The following is a 16,051-nucleotide window of genomic DNA, read 5'->3' on the forward strand; positions in this document are numbered from 1 at the left end:
GAAGGGGGTCAGTACGCTTATAAGTTGGTTGCAAGTGTCTCTCCCAGGCGATGTGGGATTGCCCTAACAAATAGTAAGGTATTATTGTTATTAAAAATGAAGGAATTGGAAGGCAATTAATTGGTCAAAACAGTAATTGTTGCTTTGAATTCATTGCTAACTAATAGCAATAATGTTGAAAACGATATAGGAAAACAAATTAAAATAAATAAAATTTTATTTTAAATTATATGTCTATTTTTTGAGTGATTATTCAGTATTTTCGAAATATGGACACGTGGCGTTCCGTAAGGTTTTGATTGGTAGAGAGGGATAGAGACTTACGATTTATGTTGGGAATAAGAGAATAACATAAGTAATTGGTGATTAACTTAAAGTATGACCACGTAGTGTTCTAAAATTATTAAATAATTTCTTCTATTTATTTTTATTTTTTTTCTAAACACTAGTTAGAGCCATGTTTCATCAAACGCCCATTTTTCTATTATAATTATGGTATTAAACACATGTCAAAGGAATGCGAAACTAGATTTTTTTATTAAATTAATTTAACATGTCATCAAAATTTATAAGTGATTGTTGGTGAACAATCGAACTACCAACCCTTAGATGACCGGCTTGGGAAGATTTTGTTAAAAATTTACGCTAAACTAGACGATTAGCTATATTTAATTAAATGATTAAAACGAAACCTATCAAATTCTTACTTAAATTTAATAAAAATTTGAGTAAGCTTAGTAGACCAGAAACTACGATCTATAATCCACAGATAAGGCTGTGTCTGGTGTGTGATATAAAGCAGAGAAACCATCAACTGTCAACCGTCACTCTCTCTCTCTCTCTCTCTCTGATCATCAAAAAATGGCTTGCAGCGCGTTTGCTCGACCTCTGCTCAAGTCACATTCATCGCTACTTCATCATCAACCTGAGAAATCAAAAACCCTCTTCTCTATACCCTTCATCAACAAGCCACACCCAGTTTCTAAAACCTTGTTTCACTCATCCCCAAATGCACAATTCGGACTTCGCGCATCGAAGAAGAGGAACTTGCTCGCTGGTAGTACCATCAAATCGAAGGTGAACATATACATACAGAAACTGATTTATTTCTATTTGAATTCTGTTTCTTTATGTGGGTTTCTAAGAATTAGGAATAGTATTGAATCAATTGACATTTTTGGGTAGGTTCGAGCCTCTGCGGAGGGAGAAGCAAAGTCGCTTGGTTCTGACGCAACCTATCAAGAAGTCTTTACCTGGTCTTCTGTTATTCTGCCGTAGGTTTCTTTAATTTCAGAAATTGTTTTTGATTTTTGATTTTTGTGTGTGGGGGTTAAATGGGTACTTTTTATTTAAAAATATTATTATAATTCTTTAACTTAAAGGGGACTCGAATTAGTATTCATTTTAGTTTTATGGTTAATAATGTGTTAAACCATGATGAGTTGGTGGCAAATTTTGCTAAGCATTCTGGTTTTTCTTATCATATTAGGAGATTAAAATACAATCTTCTGTTTAGTCAACATTTTGGAAGTAGATTTCTTGCTTGCAGAAGCAAAATCTGCTTTCATTTGTGCTTACAAAAGTAGGTAAGCTTTTCTGATGTACATATGCTTACCTAAAAGATGCTTATCTGGTGGTTTAAACTTTATTCTCCATTTGTAACAGAATCTTATTACAGAATAGGGCCCGTTGTGTCCACAAATGTAGTGATGAATTTTTGAATGTTTCATATACAGAATGCTACACTTGCTAACAAATTTTACGAACTTTTTCTATACAAATGAATGTGGCACCAGAATAGCATTTAACACATTTTCCCATCATGTAAAAGGAATATATTCAATATCTGAAACATCATTTTTCAAAAATTTGTTGTAAGTTTTGTATAACACTTACTGTTTCCACATTAATTACTAATTGTACTTGTATAGAGCGTGAATAAGGTTGTTTCCTGCAATAAATTGTTTTATCAAATTTCAGGTTTCTTTTTCCCGCCTTAGGAGGCTTGTTATTTGGGTACGACATCGGTGCCACCTCTGGTGCCACCATATCATTGCAGGTACAGTCACTCGTTGGAATGTGTCCCACATTGCTTAGAGTTGCCCCCATCTATACTGAGTATAAGACTCCAGTTTCCATCTCCTTAATACATGGATTTTAAGGAGAAGTGTGGGTTGGGGTTTTTAATTTGGTATCAAAGCTTGGTTGGGCCTGTAATTAGTGTGCCGTTTATCCGGTTACTGTATTGTGGTCCAGGAGAGTGTGTTGGAATGTGTCCCACATCGTTTGGAGTTGGCCCAGCTTCCCTCTTCTTACTACCTGGGTTTTAAGGAGAAGTGTTGACTGAACTTTTCAATTTTACTGTTTATGGGTCACTTTCCAAATGTTCTAATGCTTACTAGTTTCTTTAAAAAATATGTATTCTTGAATCTCGATTCATGATTTTGATGATCTTGCAGTCACCTGAACTCAGTGGCACAACTTGGTTCAACCTGTCAGCTGTTCAGCTAGGTCTTGCGGTACGTTTCACACTTTCTTTTGTACTTCTGCATACATAGTCAAATGTGCACATTATCTCTATATACCATGCCAATGAATCACTGTCCTTTCTTTTCTTACATGGCCTTGAATATAGGTTAGCGGTTCCCTTTATGGAGCTCTTCTTGGTTCAATCCTCGTCTACCCAATAGCAGATTTCCTTGGTACATCTTTTTCGTAGTTATGTATTCTGAGAAATATTTAGAACAAGCCCATGATTATTTTTAAAGCATACTCATAGATGATTTAGCAGATTTCCTTGGTACATTGTTTTCGTAGGTATGTATTCTGAGAAATATTTAGAACAAGTCCATGATTATTTTTTAAGCATATTCATAGATGATTTTGTGAAGGGAGGAGGCGAGAACTTATCATAGCAGCTCTACTTTATGTGCTTGGTGGTTTCGTCACTGCCTATGCTCCGGGCCTCGGGATTTTCTTATTAGGACGGCTTCTATATGGCCTTGGTATTGGTTTGGTGAGCTTCTTTGGGTTCTTCTATACCATTCTTTGTAGCTGGTATGGTGATGCTTTAAAAATGAGGAATTTAATATTTTTTAATAGATTTGGTTTGACAGGCCATGCATGGAGCCCCTCTTTATATTGCGGAGACTTGCCCATCTCAGATTCGTGGGACTCTAATATCATTAAAAGAACTTTTCATAGTTCTGGGGATTTTGGTGTGTTTCCAAACAATTATTACTTAAATTTCATTGATTTTCTTTTTCTTTTTTTTTGATGATGGCTGAGTTGGAAGTGGACATTTTTGTAGTTGGGTTACTTTGTGGGTAGCTTTCAGATTAATGCAATTGGAGGATGGCGGTACATGTATGGGGTTAGTGCCCCAATTGCTCTGATAATGGGATTAGGTATGTGGAGTCTCCCGCCATCTCCACGCTGGTTACTTCTCCAGGCAGTGCAAGGTAAAGGGTCTATACAGGAGTTGAAAGAAAAGGCCATCTCTGCCTTGAGCAAGTTGAGGGGTCGGCCTTCAGGTGACAAAGTGTCTGAGAAGCAAGTAGAGGACTCCCTCGACTCTCTAAAGTCTGCTTATACAGATGAAGAATCTGATGGAAGTATCTTCGAAGTATTTCAGGGGCCAAGTTTGAAAGCATTCTTCATAGGTGGAGGTTTGGTCCTTTTCCAACAGGTATTATTTTGCCATCATGAATTATTTCCTGAATAACATATATCATGGAGACAATGTGGAGGTTTCAATTTGATAGGCTTATACATGTGATTGATTGATTGTGACAGATAACAGGGCAGCCAAGTGTTCTATATTATGCTGGTCCAATCCTCCAGGTACTTGAGACAATCCAAAGTCTTTTGTGCATGTTATCAATTTGCCTAACCTTGTTGTATTTTTGTTATATTGTATCTCAAGAGTGCTGGGTTCTCTGCGGCCTCTGATGCTACTCAAGTGTCAGTTGTGATTGGACTATTTAAGGTACTTGTGGTGATCTTTTCTAAGTTTACTTCTCGAACTCCCCAATTGCAGGATTTGAGATTCGCCACACACACTGTCCTCTTTCTGGTGTTGATTATATCCATTGTCTGGCACTGTGCTTTAAAAGAGTAATATCTTTTGCTAATTAATCCTCCTGCAGTTGCTGATGACAGGTGTAGCTGTCCTAAAAGTGGATGATATTGGGAGAAGACCCTTGCTGATTGGTGGTGTCAGTGGAATTGTATGCATATGGTTACTCATACAAAATTAATTCTAAATTGATTTTTCTTTTGTCTACATTCAACTTGTTAATAGAGAAGGCTTAAGCCTTACTTCTTTCTCTGTGTTGTAGGCCGTCTCTTTATTTCTCCTTTAAGGTTATTACAAATTTTTCGGAGGGTTTCCTTTTGTTGCAGTTGCTGCTTTACTCCTTTATGTTGGCTGCTATCAGGTACTGTCTTGTTGATTGACACTTCGTTCTTTCATATCATGCTTTATTTGGTTTATCTTCAAATTTTTTTGTGCATCCTGTATGAGAAGAAGACATAACTTCAATCATTGAGTTTCGAAAAGAAATAAATTAGAGTAATAGATTAGAAAGACAGGGAGCTAATCTTCCAAAAAATTATTTTCTTTCCAATTTCAAGGTTGGGTAATGATTTCTCTGTTCTTCATATAACATTTCAGATATCATTTGGACCTATCAGTTGGCTTATGGTATCAGAGATATTTCCACTCCGCACGAGAGGAAAAGGGATTAGTCTTGCAGTTCTCACAAACTTTGGTTCAAATGCTGTCGTTACCTTTGCTTTCGCACCTTTGAAGGTTTTGATTGTCTTCTACTAAGTCCATTCCCTTCAAAGGCATTTTTCATGGGTTCACAATGAAAATCACATTGTGGAGTGATTACCAACATTTACATTTCCTATTTCTGCAGGAGTTGCTGGGTGCAGAAAACCTTTTCTTTCTTTTTGGGGCAATTGCTTTGGTGTCACTTGTGTTTGCGGTACTCGTTGTCCCAGAAACCAAAGGATTGAGCTTGGAAGAAATTGAATCCAAAATCTTGAAGTGAAAGCTCGAAAAAAGCAGAGCTGTCAAATGAGCTTCCATTTACCAAAACTTTTGGTTAGATCTGTCAATATGTTTCTCAGATGGGCTTTGGGAGGTGGTATCTATGCTCAGTCTAGGACGATGTATCATTATGTAACTATTTTCTTTTGAGTAATGCTAGGGATCATAAAAAAAATATTATGAAGATGATCATAAAGATTCTCCACCTTTGGATTACACATATAATAAAACACTACATACTAATCAAAGGATAAAAAATCTTCATGGTGCATTTCATGATATTTTTTTCATGATTCCTAACATTATTCTTTTCTTCTTATCACAATAGAAATGAAATTTCAATTGTTGTAGCTTTCAGCTAAGAATATTGATATGCCGACATTTCTTTTATCAGAATTCCAAATTTGCGGCACCATACAATTTGGATTTCCTTGATCTAATGGAATGGTGAAACATGATTCATGTATTTGACCCCAAGTAATTGGAAAAAAGCCTTTTCGAGTTGAGTTGAGAATATGTTTTGGATTTCCCACACCTCACAGAACAGCAACCTAAACATTTCCTTGCTGCACTCCATTTTACAGGACCAGAACCTTGAGTAAACATGTAAACATCTTTCTTGTTTCATATGGCTGTTTCGGTTTGATATATGTACACCACCGGGGAGGACTTGCATGAACTTGATCGGATGTGGCTGGTGCTTCACGGCTTGTAAAATTCACAGCCGACCTTAACTCTGAATTTCTGGGTGGGGGTACTATATTGGGAGAAGGCAAAGAATGGTTTCTGTTATTGAGAGGATGGCAACTATTGCATTGCTCACGTGTTAAAGCATTTATATAACACACTGGTAGCTATGTTTTGAGATTGATTTGGGTTTTAAATATAGGATCTATTGTTTGAAATAATGTGCTGAACACAATAAAAACTGAGCAGAAAAGAATTCACAGTTCGGGTTTATTTATGTTGGTCCAAATTTTAAGGCTACCAACTTTGCTTGGTTTGGACCTAAATACAGCAAAATTTATCTGTTTTTGTTTTTTGTGGAATTTTGAATTAAGTGATAAGGCAAGGAACCAAAACTTATAATGTGTTCTAACTCGTAAGCTCATCCCCATTTGATTATTCTAAGCTTAAAATTACTAGAAAATAGTAGATGTAGACATACTTCCTGCTTTTGGATTTTCTCCCCCTGGTAATCCAGGGGCTCTGTCCACCTCATTTTCTTTCATATGCCCTATTTCTTCTATTTTTCATTGTTTCATTTTCTTCTATTTTTCTTTGTTTTATTTTCTTTGGGTTTTTCAAGGAAGGACTTATTCACGGTGTCAAACAAAAATGATAATAATGGTTTGCTTTCTTGGATAATTAGCAAATGAAAAATTATTCTAGTGGTGAAGAAAGAAGCTTTAATTCTGACCTCAACAGTCAACTAACTTCATGATATGGAAAGTTTATCCTATTTTGTACACAACCAACCAATGGTTGTCTTGAACCCTGTCACCACCATTCACTTAGCCAATCCCCATTGTGTGGCCGTTACAACCCCTTAAATCTGTCCACATAACTCATATCTCAGCCCTAAATACTAAAGTACACATTCATCACTCTCTCTCAGACAACTTGTTGAGTCTTCTGTAATCACCGCCTCCAGTGTCCAGAGCAGGCCATCCATGGCTTCAACTGTCACAACTGTCGGAGCTGTTAACAGAACACCGGTACTATCTTTTTCCTGACATTTACACCAATCTATATTGGGCTTTGTATGACTTTGATGCAATTAGTTCCATTACTGATCTAAAATTCCACTATTCTCATGATTCATTTTAGAGGACCTTACATGCATCCATGATTGAATTGAGAGGTGTCTTAAACTGAAGAATTTCAGTTGGACAGCTTTTCACAAGAAATGAATCTCTGTACCCATTTATAAAAGGTCCCATATGAGTTCTTCTGTGTTGGTTGTGTTTTTCGTTTCTGTTTTCGTTTTTCAGAAAACACAGATTTCTTCTGAAACTACAATCTTTTTATGGGTATTCATTATTATTATTATTATTATTTTACTTCTTTGTCCGGGTTATGGAAATTGTGAAGCTCTGACCATGTGTTTGAACTTTTAACCGTGCGGTTTCTCTGTGTTTGATGCAGTTGTGCTTGAACAGCTCCAGTTCTGGAGGTTCTGTCCCTAGCTCAGCCTTTCTGGGTAGCAGTTTGAAGAAGGTGAACTCTAAATTCACCAAATCAAAGACTGAGTCTAAGAACTTCAAAATTGTAGCTGAAATCGATGAGAAGAAGCAGACCGACAAGGACAAATGGAGAGGCCTTGCCTATGATGTCTCTGATGACCAACAGGACATCACCAGAGGAAAGGGAATGGTCGATTCTCTCTTCCAAGCTCCAATGGGCGCTGGAACCCATGATCCTGTCATGAGTTCTTACGAATACATCAGTACCGGACTTCGCCAGTAAGAACCAATGTTTGTGGTTGTGTTTATATGCATATTCATTTCTATTTCTATAAAATCATTATGGGATGGTAAACTGTGTTTCAGATACAACCTGGACAACAACATGGATGGGTTCTATATTGCTCCCGCTTTCATGGACAAGCTTGTTGTTCACATTACAAAGAACTTCATGACCCTTCCCAATATCAAGGTAATATGTTGACATCAATTGACTGTCTTATAACTTGGAAAGAACAAAGAATGAACAAATTCTTGTGAATTTATCAAAGGTCCCTCTCATTCTGGGTATCTGGGGAGGCAAAGGTCAGGGGAAATCTTTCCAGTGTGAGCTCGTCTTCGCCAAGATGGGTATCAAGTGAGTTCATAATTTAACTACTTTGTACTATACTCTAAGAAGAACAGACAGAAACGCGACACATTATTTTTAAAAATGCAAGCACTTTACATGGGGGACACATGATTTCCAATTCCTATTTATCTGTAAAGCGAGATGTGTTTTCTTGGTTGTGTTTTGATTTCATGGAAATGGAATTTCAGCCCCATCATGATGAGTGCTGGAGAGCTGGAAAGTGGGAATGCAGGAGAACCCGCAAAGTTGATCAGGCAAAGGTACCGGGAAGCTTCAGATATCATCAGGAAAGGGAAAATGTGCTGCCTATTTATCAATGATCTGGATGCCGGAGCTGGTAGGATGGGTGGAACTACCCAATACACTGTCAACAACCAGATGGTGAACGCCACCCTTATGAACATTGCTGATAATCCCACAAGTGTCCAGCTTCCTGGTATGTATAACAAGGAGGATAATGCCCGTGTTCCAATTATAGTCACAGGTAATGACTTCTCCACATTGTATGCTCCTCTCATTCGTGATGGTCGTATGGAAAAATTCTACTGGGCTCCAAATCGGGAGGATCGCATTGGTGTTTGTATGGGCATCTTCAGGACTGACAATGTGCCCGATGAGGATGTTGTCAAGATTGTCGACACCTTCCCTGGTCAATCTATTGGTAATCATATTGAACTCACATCTCAAAAATAATTTTTAATGAAAAGTTAAATGTCAATGGTATTGATTAAATTTTTTATAATTCAGAGGAAACTAGATGCAAAAGCACAATTTTAGAGAAGCAAGTAGTTGTTGCCTTGATATTTGGAAAATAATTTGAGGTTTTGTGAATTATTTATTGTTAATGGCATGATAGAAAATGGAGATCTTTCTAAGACAATGGAGAGTTTGTTGTAATAATTTAATCTCAAGAAATTTTAATGTAAATTTTTTTTTTTGGATTGGCACTGGGGTGTTCGGATCAAAACCCAACTAATCCCTAGGGGTGCACAGGCGAGCAAAGAGTTTTTTTGCAAATGCCCCATGGTTAATTCAAAGGTTTTCCCAAAGTCCAATGACCCCAAAGAATTGTTAGCACCTAAGAGGTTTCAATCCTTGAATCTTGGAGGGCGCACACCCCCTCGACCCAAGGCCTTGCCACGAGGCCAACCCCTTGTAATCTAAATATTGAAAGAAAATAAACCTGAAATATGGATTTGTAATAAATTTTGTTTGTCATTCTGCAGACTTCTTTGGTGCCCTTAGGGCCCGAGTCTACGATGATGAAGTGAGGAAGTGGATATCAGGTGCCGGAGTTGACACCATTGGGAAGAAGCTTGTGAACTCAAAAGAGGGTCCCCCAACTTTTGAGCAGCCAAAAATGACACTTGAAAAGCTTCTTGAGTATGGTTACATGCTTGTCCAGGAACAAGAGAATGTGAAGAGAGTCCAATTGGCCGACAAGTACTTGAGTGAGGCAGCCCTTGGTGATGCAAATCAGGATTCCATTGACAGAGGGACTTTCTAATGTTAGAATCCTTGATTCTAGAGGTATTAATTGGAAGATTAACCTTTTTCCTGATCAAATTAAAACATTAGGATTAGAGGTGTTTTTAAAAGTTGTGTCTTTTCGATGTAGGCCAGGCAGCTCAGCAAAGTTCATGTTCCTGTCCCTGAAGGATGTGAGGACCCATGTGCAATAAACTTAGATCCTATACCTAGGCCTGCTCTGTTTTTCGTGTATTGGCTCTTTTGGGAAGGTGATCTGATTTCTGTAAATGATATGAATTGCAGGCATGGCTACCTTTGTTTTCATGACTAATGTTGTGTAAGTTCTGTTGAAATGTATATTATATTTGCACTTAATTGGTGTGTTATGTTATTTTATAAAGTATTTTTAACTCTCTCTCTCTCTCTCTCTCTCTCTCTCTTGTTTACATGTTTTTTTATCTTCAGTTTTCCTTGGAAACAGGGGTTTGTACACTTGATTGCTAAAATTAAAAATGAAAACTGTTATGTAAGTTTAAAGGGATTGCTAGACAAAACTAGTCATATGATTTAAGGTATTCATGGAAACTATGTGATATTCTTCACAAAAGAATTTACAAGAATCAGATATTTTGAGAAATGTATGGATAGAGAATCGGATATGGTTAGGCATTGTGTGGTTCCTACCTGCCTTAAGGTTCCAATGTCCAAATCAATCAATTTCTTGCTTTGTTTTATCCACTATTATTTGTGCTATACATTTTTTATTCTTCTGCAAAGTTTGGGAATTACAATAAGTAATTGAACTAATTAATTGAGCTTGAGAGCCAAACCAATAGAAAGATACAAATTTGGTTAGGGATCAAGCAAGTTTTGAAATGAATTTTTATAAATACGTTTTCAGTTTATATTTATAAAAATTTTATAAACTGATTTTTGTTTATTTTTAGAAAAACATAAACTACAAACGCGTTTTGTAATTGACAAAATGTTTAAAAAAATTTAAAAATATAAAAAAGAATGAGAAATGACAAGTGGTGGCAAGTGATGGCGGAAGACGATGGTGGAAAGTGATGACGGTAGATGGTGGGTAGCTGGTGGTGGTAGGTGGTGGCGAGTGGGTGGTGGTGGTAGGTGGGTGGGTAACGGTGGCGGACGGTAGGTGGTAGCGAGTAGGTGGTAGTGGTGGTGGCAGGTGGGTGGCGGATGGCGGGTAGGTAGCGGGTGGTGGTGGTGGTGGGTGGGTGGGTGGTAGCGAGTGGGTGGTGGTGGCAGGTGGGTGGCGGATGGCGGGTGGTGGTGGGTGGTGGCGGGTGTGTGGTGATGGTGGGTGGGTGGGTGATGGTGGCGGGTGGTGGGTGGTGGCGGGTGATAGGTGGTGGTGGCAGGTGGTGGCGGGTGATGGGTAGTAGTGGCAGGTGGGTGGCGGATGGCGGGTGTTGGTAGGTGGTGGGTGGGTGGGTGACGGTGACAGGTGGTAGCGAGTGGGTGGTGGTGGTGGTGGCGGCGGCAGGTGAGTGGCAGGTAGCTGGTGGTGGTGGGTGGCAGGAGGTGGATGGTGGTGGCAAGTAGATGGCGGGTTGTGGTGGCGGTGATGATGGGTGGATGGCAGGTGGGCGGTGGTGATGGCGAGTGGGTGGCAGGTGGGTGGTGGCTGGTGGTAGCGGGTGGTGGGTGGTGGTGGCAGGTGGCTGGTGAGTGGTGGCTGGAGGTGGTAGTGGGTGGTAGGTGGTGGGTAGTTGTGGCGGAAAATGGTGGCGGGTGGTGGCTAGTGTTGGGCGGTAAAAAAAAAAAAAACTGAAAACTCAAAATGGAAACACATTTTTTGTGTTTTCATTTTTTAGCCAAATTTATAAACTGAGACCACTGATTTATAAATCAAAAATTTTACCAAACAAGTTTTTATTTGAGTTTTTTAAAGTTTTGTAAATATAAACAGAAAACTGAAAACGTAAGTGTTATCAAACGACACCTAAGTATTCAAGTATGATAAACGGGTTTCAAAGAAGCCTAAGCTTGCATTGGTTTTGTGTAAAACATGATGGAGGATTGTGGAGTTTTTTTTTTTTAAATATTCTTAAAAAAATAATAATTTAGAGAATTGACTTACTTTTCAAACTATTTGGGAAACTAATCTACTTTTGAAATCACATTCATTTTGAAAATGCCACTACAAAAAAAATTGTTTTTTGCGACGGTAAACGGCCGTCGCAAATGCTCCCGGAAGCCGTCATAATACCTTTTGCGACGGTAATGTGGCTTTTTGCGACTGTAAGGGGGGGTCGCGACAGATGGGGTTGCAAAAGACCTTTCGCGACGGTAAGTACCATCGCCATTAGTTTTTGCGACGGTAAGGTGTGTTTTTTGCGACGGCATTTTTCCTGTCGCAAATAATGGGGAAAAAATCACTTTTCGCGACGGCACGTAATTCTCGTCGCTAAAAGTGAGTTTTTGAGACGGGAACATTACCGTCGTTAAAGGCTCTGGCATCTTATAAGTATTGGCGACGGCACGGTTTACCGTCGCTAAAGGTGTCCTTTACATTCAATAAGACAGCTTTTGCGACTGTGTTGGTACCGTCGCAAAAGCCTATTAATGGTTTTTGCGACGGGTTCTTCTCCCGTCTCAAAAAATTAAAAAAAAAAAAAAACCCTGCTGATAAATTATTAAAAAAATTAAAATAACCTGTATTAGATAAAAAATAAGTATAAAAAATTGAAAAATTACAGAATAATATAAATACGTACATAAACAAAAATTGACAAATAATGAAAATTAATAATATTGTTCCATTCATAGCAATACATAAATAAAAATTCAAAACAATAAAAATTATGCCACTACATAACGTCGCATAATACATACATAATGTTGCTCCCAAATTTAAATAACATAAATCAAAATCAAAATCAAAAGTTTTCGTCTTCATTCGTTCGTGGGTTACAAAAACAAAAATTGGTCATAATCTTGATACGCCCGCATTCCAGAAAAAGCCAACTGCTACTCAGGAAATATCTGAAAAAAACAAGATAAAAATAATTTAAAACCATATAATGTGTTAATATTTTAATTATAGAAAAATATAAAAAAAAATTGACTACTATATAATTAGAAAGATGGTTTAGTAAATAATTTTGACTGGACCGAAATCCGGCTCTAACTCCCAAACCGGGAACCCGATTCGAGCCCCGTCTTCTCCCACAAGTCTCTCGTGCCTAGGCGGTCGTGTGTGCCAAGTTTCATGCTAAACCGACGCCGTTTGGTGATTTTGGGGCGTTAACGCCTCGAAAAGAAGTTTCTTAAAGAAGTAGTTTGCCTAAAGTGAAATGCGACTCTAACTCCCAAACCGGGAACCCGATTCGAGCCCCGTCTTCTCCCACAAGTCTCTCGTGCCTAGGCGGTCGTGTGTGCCAAGTTTCGTGCTAAACCGACGCCGTTTGGTGATTTTGGGGCGTTAACTCCTCAAATTCAAGTTTCTTAAGGAAGTAATTTGCCTAAAGTGAAATCCGGCTCTAACTCCCAAACCGGGAACCCGATTCGAGCCCCGTCTTCTCCCACAAGTCTCTCGTGCCTAGGCGGTCGTGTGTGCCAAGTTTCGTGCTAAACCGATGCCGTTTGGTGATTTTGGGGCGTTAACGCCTCGAATTCAAGTTTCTTAAAGAAGTAGTTTGCCTAAAGTGAAATCCGACTCTAACTCCCAAACCGGGAACCCGATTCGAGCCCCGTCTTCTCTCACAAGTCTCTCGTACCTAGGCGGTCGTGTGTGCCAAGTTTCGTGCTAAACCGACGCTGTTTGGTGATTTTGGGGCGTTAACGCCTCGAAAAGAAGTTTCTTAAAGAAGTAGTTTGCCTAAAGTGAAATCCGACTCTAACTCCCAAACCGGGAACCCGATTCGAGCCCCGTCTTCTCCCACAAGTCTCTCGTGCCTAGGCGGTCGTGTGTGCCAAGTTTCGTGCTAAACCGACGCCGTTTGGTGATTTTGGGGCGTTAACGCCTCAAATTCAAGTTTCTTAAGGAAGTAATTTGCCTAAAGTGAAATCCGGCTCTAACTCCCAAACCGGGAACCCGATTCGAGCCCCGTCTTCTCCCACAAGTCTCTCGTGCCTAGGCGGTCGTGTGTGCCAAGTTTCGTGCTAAACCGACGCCGTTTGGTGATTTTGGGGCGTTAACTCCTCAAATTCAAGTTTCTTAAGGAAGTAATTTGCCTAAAGTGAAATCCGGCTCTAACTCCCAAACCGGGAACCCGATTTGAGCCCCGTCTTCTCCCACAAGTCTCTCGTGCCTAGGCGGTCGTGTGTGCCAAGTTTCGTGCTAAACCGACGCCGTTTGGTGATTTTGGGGCGTTAACGCCTCGAATTCAAGTTTCTTAAAGAAGTAGTTTGCCTAAAGTGAAATCCGACTCTAACTCCCAAACCGGGAACCCGATTCGAGCCCCGTCTTCTCCCACAAGTCTCTCGTGCCTAGGCGGTCGTGTGTGCCAAGTTTCGTGCTAAACCGACGCTGTTTGGTGATTTTGGGGCGTTAACGCCTCGAATTCAAGTAAAGAACGCAAAGATGCATTTTAGTTTAGAATGCAAAGATAAATTTTATACCTGATCTTCTGGTGGTGGTGTATATGGATTCTCGTCTTCTGCAGATTCCCTAAATGCCCGGTGGCCACTCGATGCATCAGGAACCTATGTTAGTCAGTGCATAATGTGTTAATCATATTCGAATTTCATACATAATCTTGAGTGAAAATTGAACTATCAAACAATTGTGATGTTTATATGGAACCTGTCTGTTGGGATCCACACTCGCCCCCTGTGACACAAGGGCCATCATCTCAGCTCTCATCTGCTGCAAATGTGTAGAGAACTCTGCTCGCAGCTCCTCCCTCAACTCATCCCTTAGCTCAGCACGAACCTGCTGCGTGATCTGATCAATAGTCGATGGATGGGGTGTTGACTGTGATGGCCCAGCACCATCCTTATACACCACTCTCCGAGGCACGATTCTCCCGTATGTGCGACAATATCCATGTCTGTCATGACCTATCAACTCATGGAAAATGGCATTCCTAGCCTCCAAAGTCCGACCATCCTCAGGTAGCATAGAGAGTTGACTATTAAACTCATCCTGTATTGAATAAGACACACAAGTATACGCGAAATTAAGATGGTTGACACACAAAAAATAAACTTTAAATACAATCAAAGGTGTTTGGAAACTACCAAGGTCTGGATAACCTCTGGGTCATCTACTCTACGTGTCATAAGCCAAACATTCATCTTATCAGTAGACTTCCCCTTACTGGTCATCTAAATTTTTTTTTAGAAATATGAAAATTAGAATCCAAATAATTTGCAAATATACAATGTTTATTTATATAGAAAAATAAAACAATAAAATGTAAACCTCATGCCGTATCTGAGAGAAAGTAGTACGCCCTGTGGTATGAGCTATGCCGTGAACTCGCCGATTTTTAGCGTTCGTACTTGCAATTTTCTATAACAAGTTCAACAAATGTAAGTATGTAAATATGATTTGTATGATTACATATCATAAATATAACGTAATTGTATACCTCAGCATCGGAAGTACGCCAATACTCTACAAGTTGTTCCCACTGGCTTGGCACAACGTTCATAGGAACATCATCCTTCAGATAAGGATCAGAGCTTCTAGGCTTGAAATACTTAGCCTTAAGCTTGTTCTTGTGATCCTTCCATATGCTGTTGCAGTTTTTCATGCAGATTGGCTTGTACTCCTCTGGACATATATTCAAATTGTCCTATAAAACACAAAGTTTAAGGCTAAGTATAACACAAATTTGGAATTCGAATTTGTGGACAAAAATATACTTTTACCTTTACATCCTTCCAGATAGCATCAACAATATCATCAGGCACACTGTTCCAGTCAACAAAAGTAAGAGGAACAATGTTACCATTCCGGACAATAATGCCAAGTTGAGTAGTTAACTTGGCCACGTTATCCCCTATTGGGCAGTAATTTCCATCAAATTGTATGTGCAGCTTTTTACCAGTACCCCACTCTTTAATGCCCTTGGCACATCCTCTACCACGCCTAGTCGAGGTTGATGAAGAACTAACATGACCTGCGATATACAATAATAATAAACAATATGCAATGGTAACAACCAAATGCAAATTTAAATAATGTGAATACAAATCATATCAAATAAACCTGATGTGGGCTGTGAAGAAGTCGAAGGGTCTGCAAAATACAATGAGAATAAACAAGTTATATATAATGAGCATAAATAAATGTATGTGTAAATAATTTTCATGCAAATCAAAGCAAATTTAAATACCTGTGGATGGCTCATAAGCTGATGATGATAGCTGCTGTGGTGCCATTGATGGTGGACGCACCGATGGTAGGCGTGGAGGCCGAGTACATGGTAGCTGCTGTGGTGCCACTGATGGTGGTCGATACGGTGGTAATGGCCCCTCAGATGGTGGTGGCACTAATGGCCCCTCCGATGCTGGCCGATGTGATGCCTCCTCTAATGGTGGTGCTACTGATGTCCTGTTATGTAGCACATCAGACATCATGCGCCGGGGATGATCAGGCTTCCTCTTCCTTCCCATAATAATCTGCAAGCAATATAATATTAATTGACATTAGAAACATAGACAATGGTTTGTCATCAACTATAATATGACATGAATTGAACTAATACAATTACAAAGACAAAGTAA

The 16,051-nt window shown here is 39.3% G+C and overlaps 3 protein-coding genes across 3 annotated transcripts; 2 read left to right on the forward strand and 1 right to left on the reverse strand.

Moving 5' to 3' along the window:
- The first annotated feature begins 574 nt into the window (after positions 1-574).
- LOC114274152 (D-xylose-proton symporter-like 3, chloroplastic) lies at positions 575-5,474 on the forward strand. The gene is given in 14 exon segments (XM_082906219.1): positions 575-1,077; positions 1,186-1,274; positions 1,981-2,059; positions 2,460-2,519; positions 2,636-2,702; positions 2,892-3,016; positions 3,117-3,218; positions 3,311-3,688; positions 3,796-3,911; positions 3,913-3,988; positions 4,149-4,229; positions 4,341-4,439; positions 4,676-4,813; positions 4,926-5,474. Coding segments are annotated over 14 exon segments (1,761 nt in total). The 5' UTR covers positions 575-861; the 3' UTR covers positions 5,061-5,474.
- An 844-nt stretch (positions 5,475-6,318) lies between these two features.
- On the forward strand, positions 6,319-9,761 carry LOC114274169 (ribulose bisphosphate carboxylase/oxygenase activase, chloroplastic). Its single transcript, XM_082906221.1, is given in 8 exon segments — positions 6,319-6,777; positions 7,208-7,524; positions 7,612-7,717; positions 7,797-7,882; positions 8,065-8,537; positions 9,103-9,381; positions 9,489-9,513; positions 9,515-9,761. Coding segments are annotated over 8 exon segments (1,494 nt in total). The 5' UTR covers positions 6,319-6,732; the 3' UTR covers positions 9,678-9,761.
- A 2,353-nt stretch (positions 9,762-12,114) lies between these two features.
- Positions 12,115-14,480, reverse strand: LOC145807646 (uncharacterized). Its single transcript, XM_082906220.1, has 3 exons — positions 14,121-14,480; positions 13,937-14,020; positions 12,115-12,358 (listed from the first exon to the last, which is right to left on the reverse strand). The coding sequence occupies exons 1-3, from the start codon at positions 14,436-14,438 to the stop codon at positions 12,344-12,346; spliced, it is 417 nt and encodes a 138-aa protein (XP_082762346.1). The 5' UTR covers positions 14,439-14,480; the 3' UTR covers positions 12,115-12,343.
- Between the last annotated feature and the right edge of the window lie 1,571 nt (positions 14,481-16,051).

This window comes from Camellia sinensis, chromosome 14 (genome assembly GCF_055761805.1).
Source record: "Camellia sinensis isolate YWXY chromosome 14, ASM5576180v1, whole genome shotgun sequence".
In the NCBI taxonomy this organism is placed as follows: domain Eukaryota; kingdom Viridiplantae; phylum Streptophyta; class Magnoliopsida; order Ericales; family Theaceae; genus Camellia; species Camellia sinensis.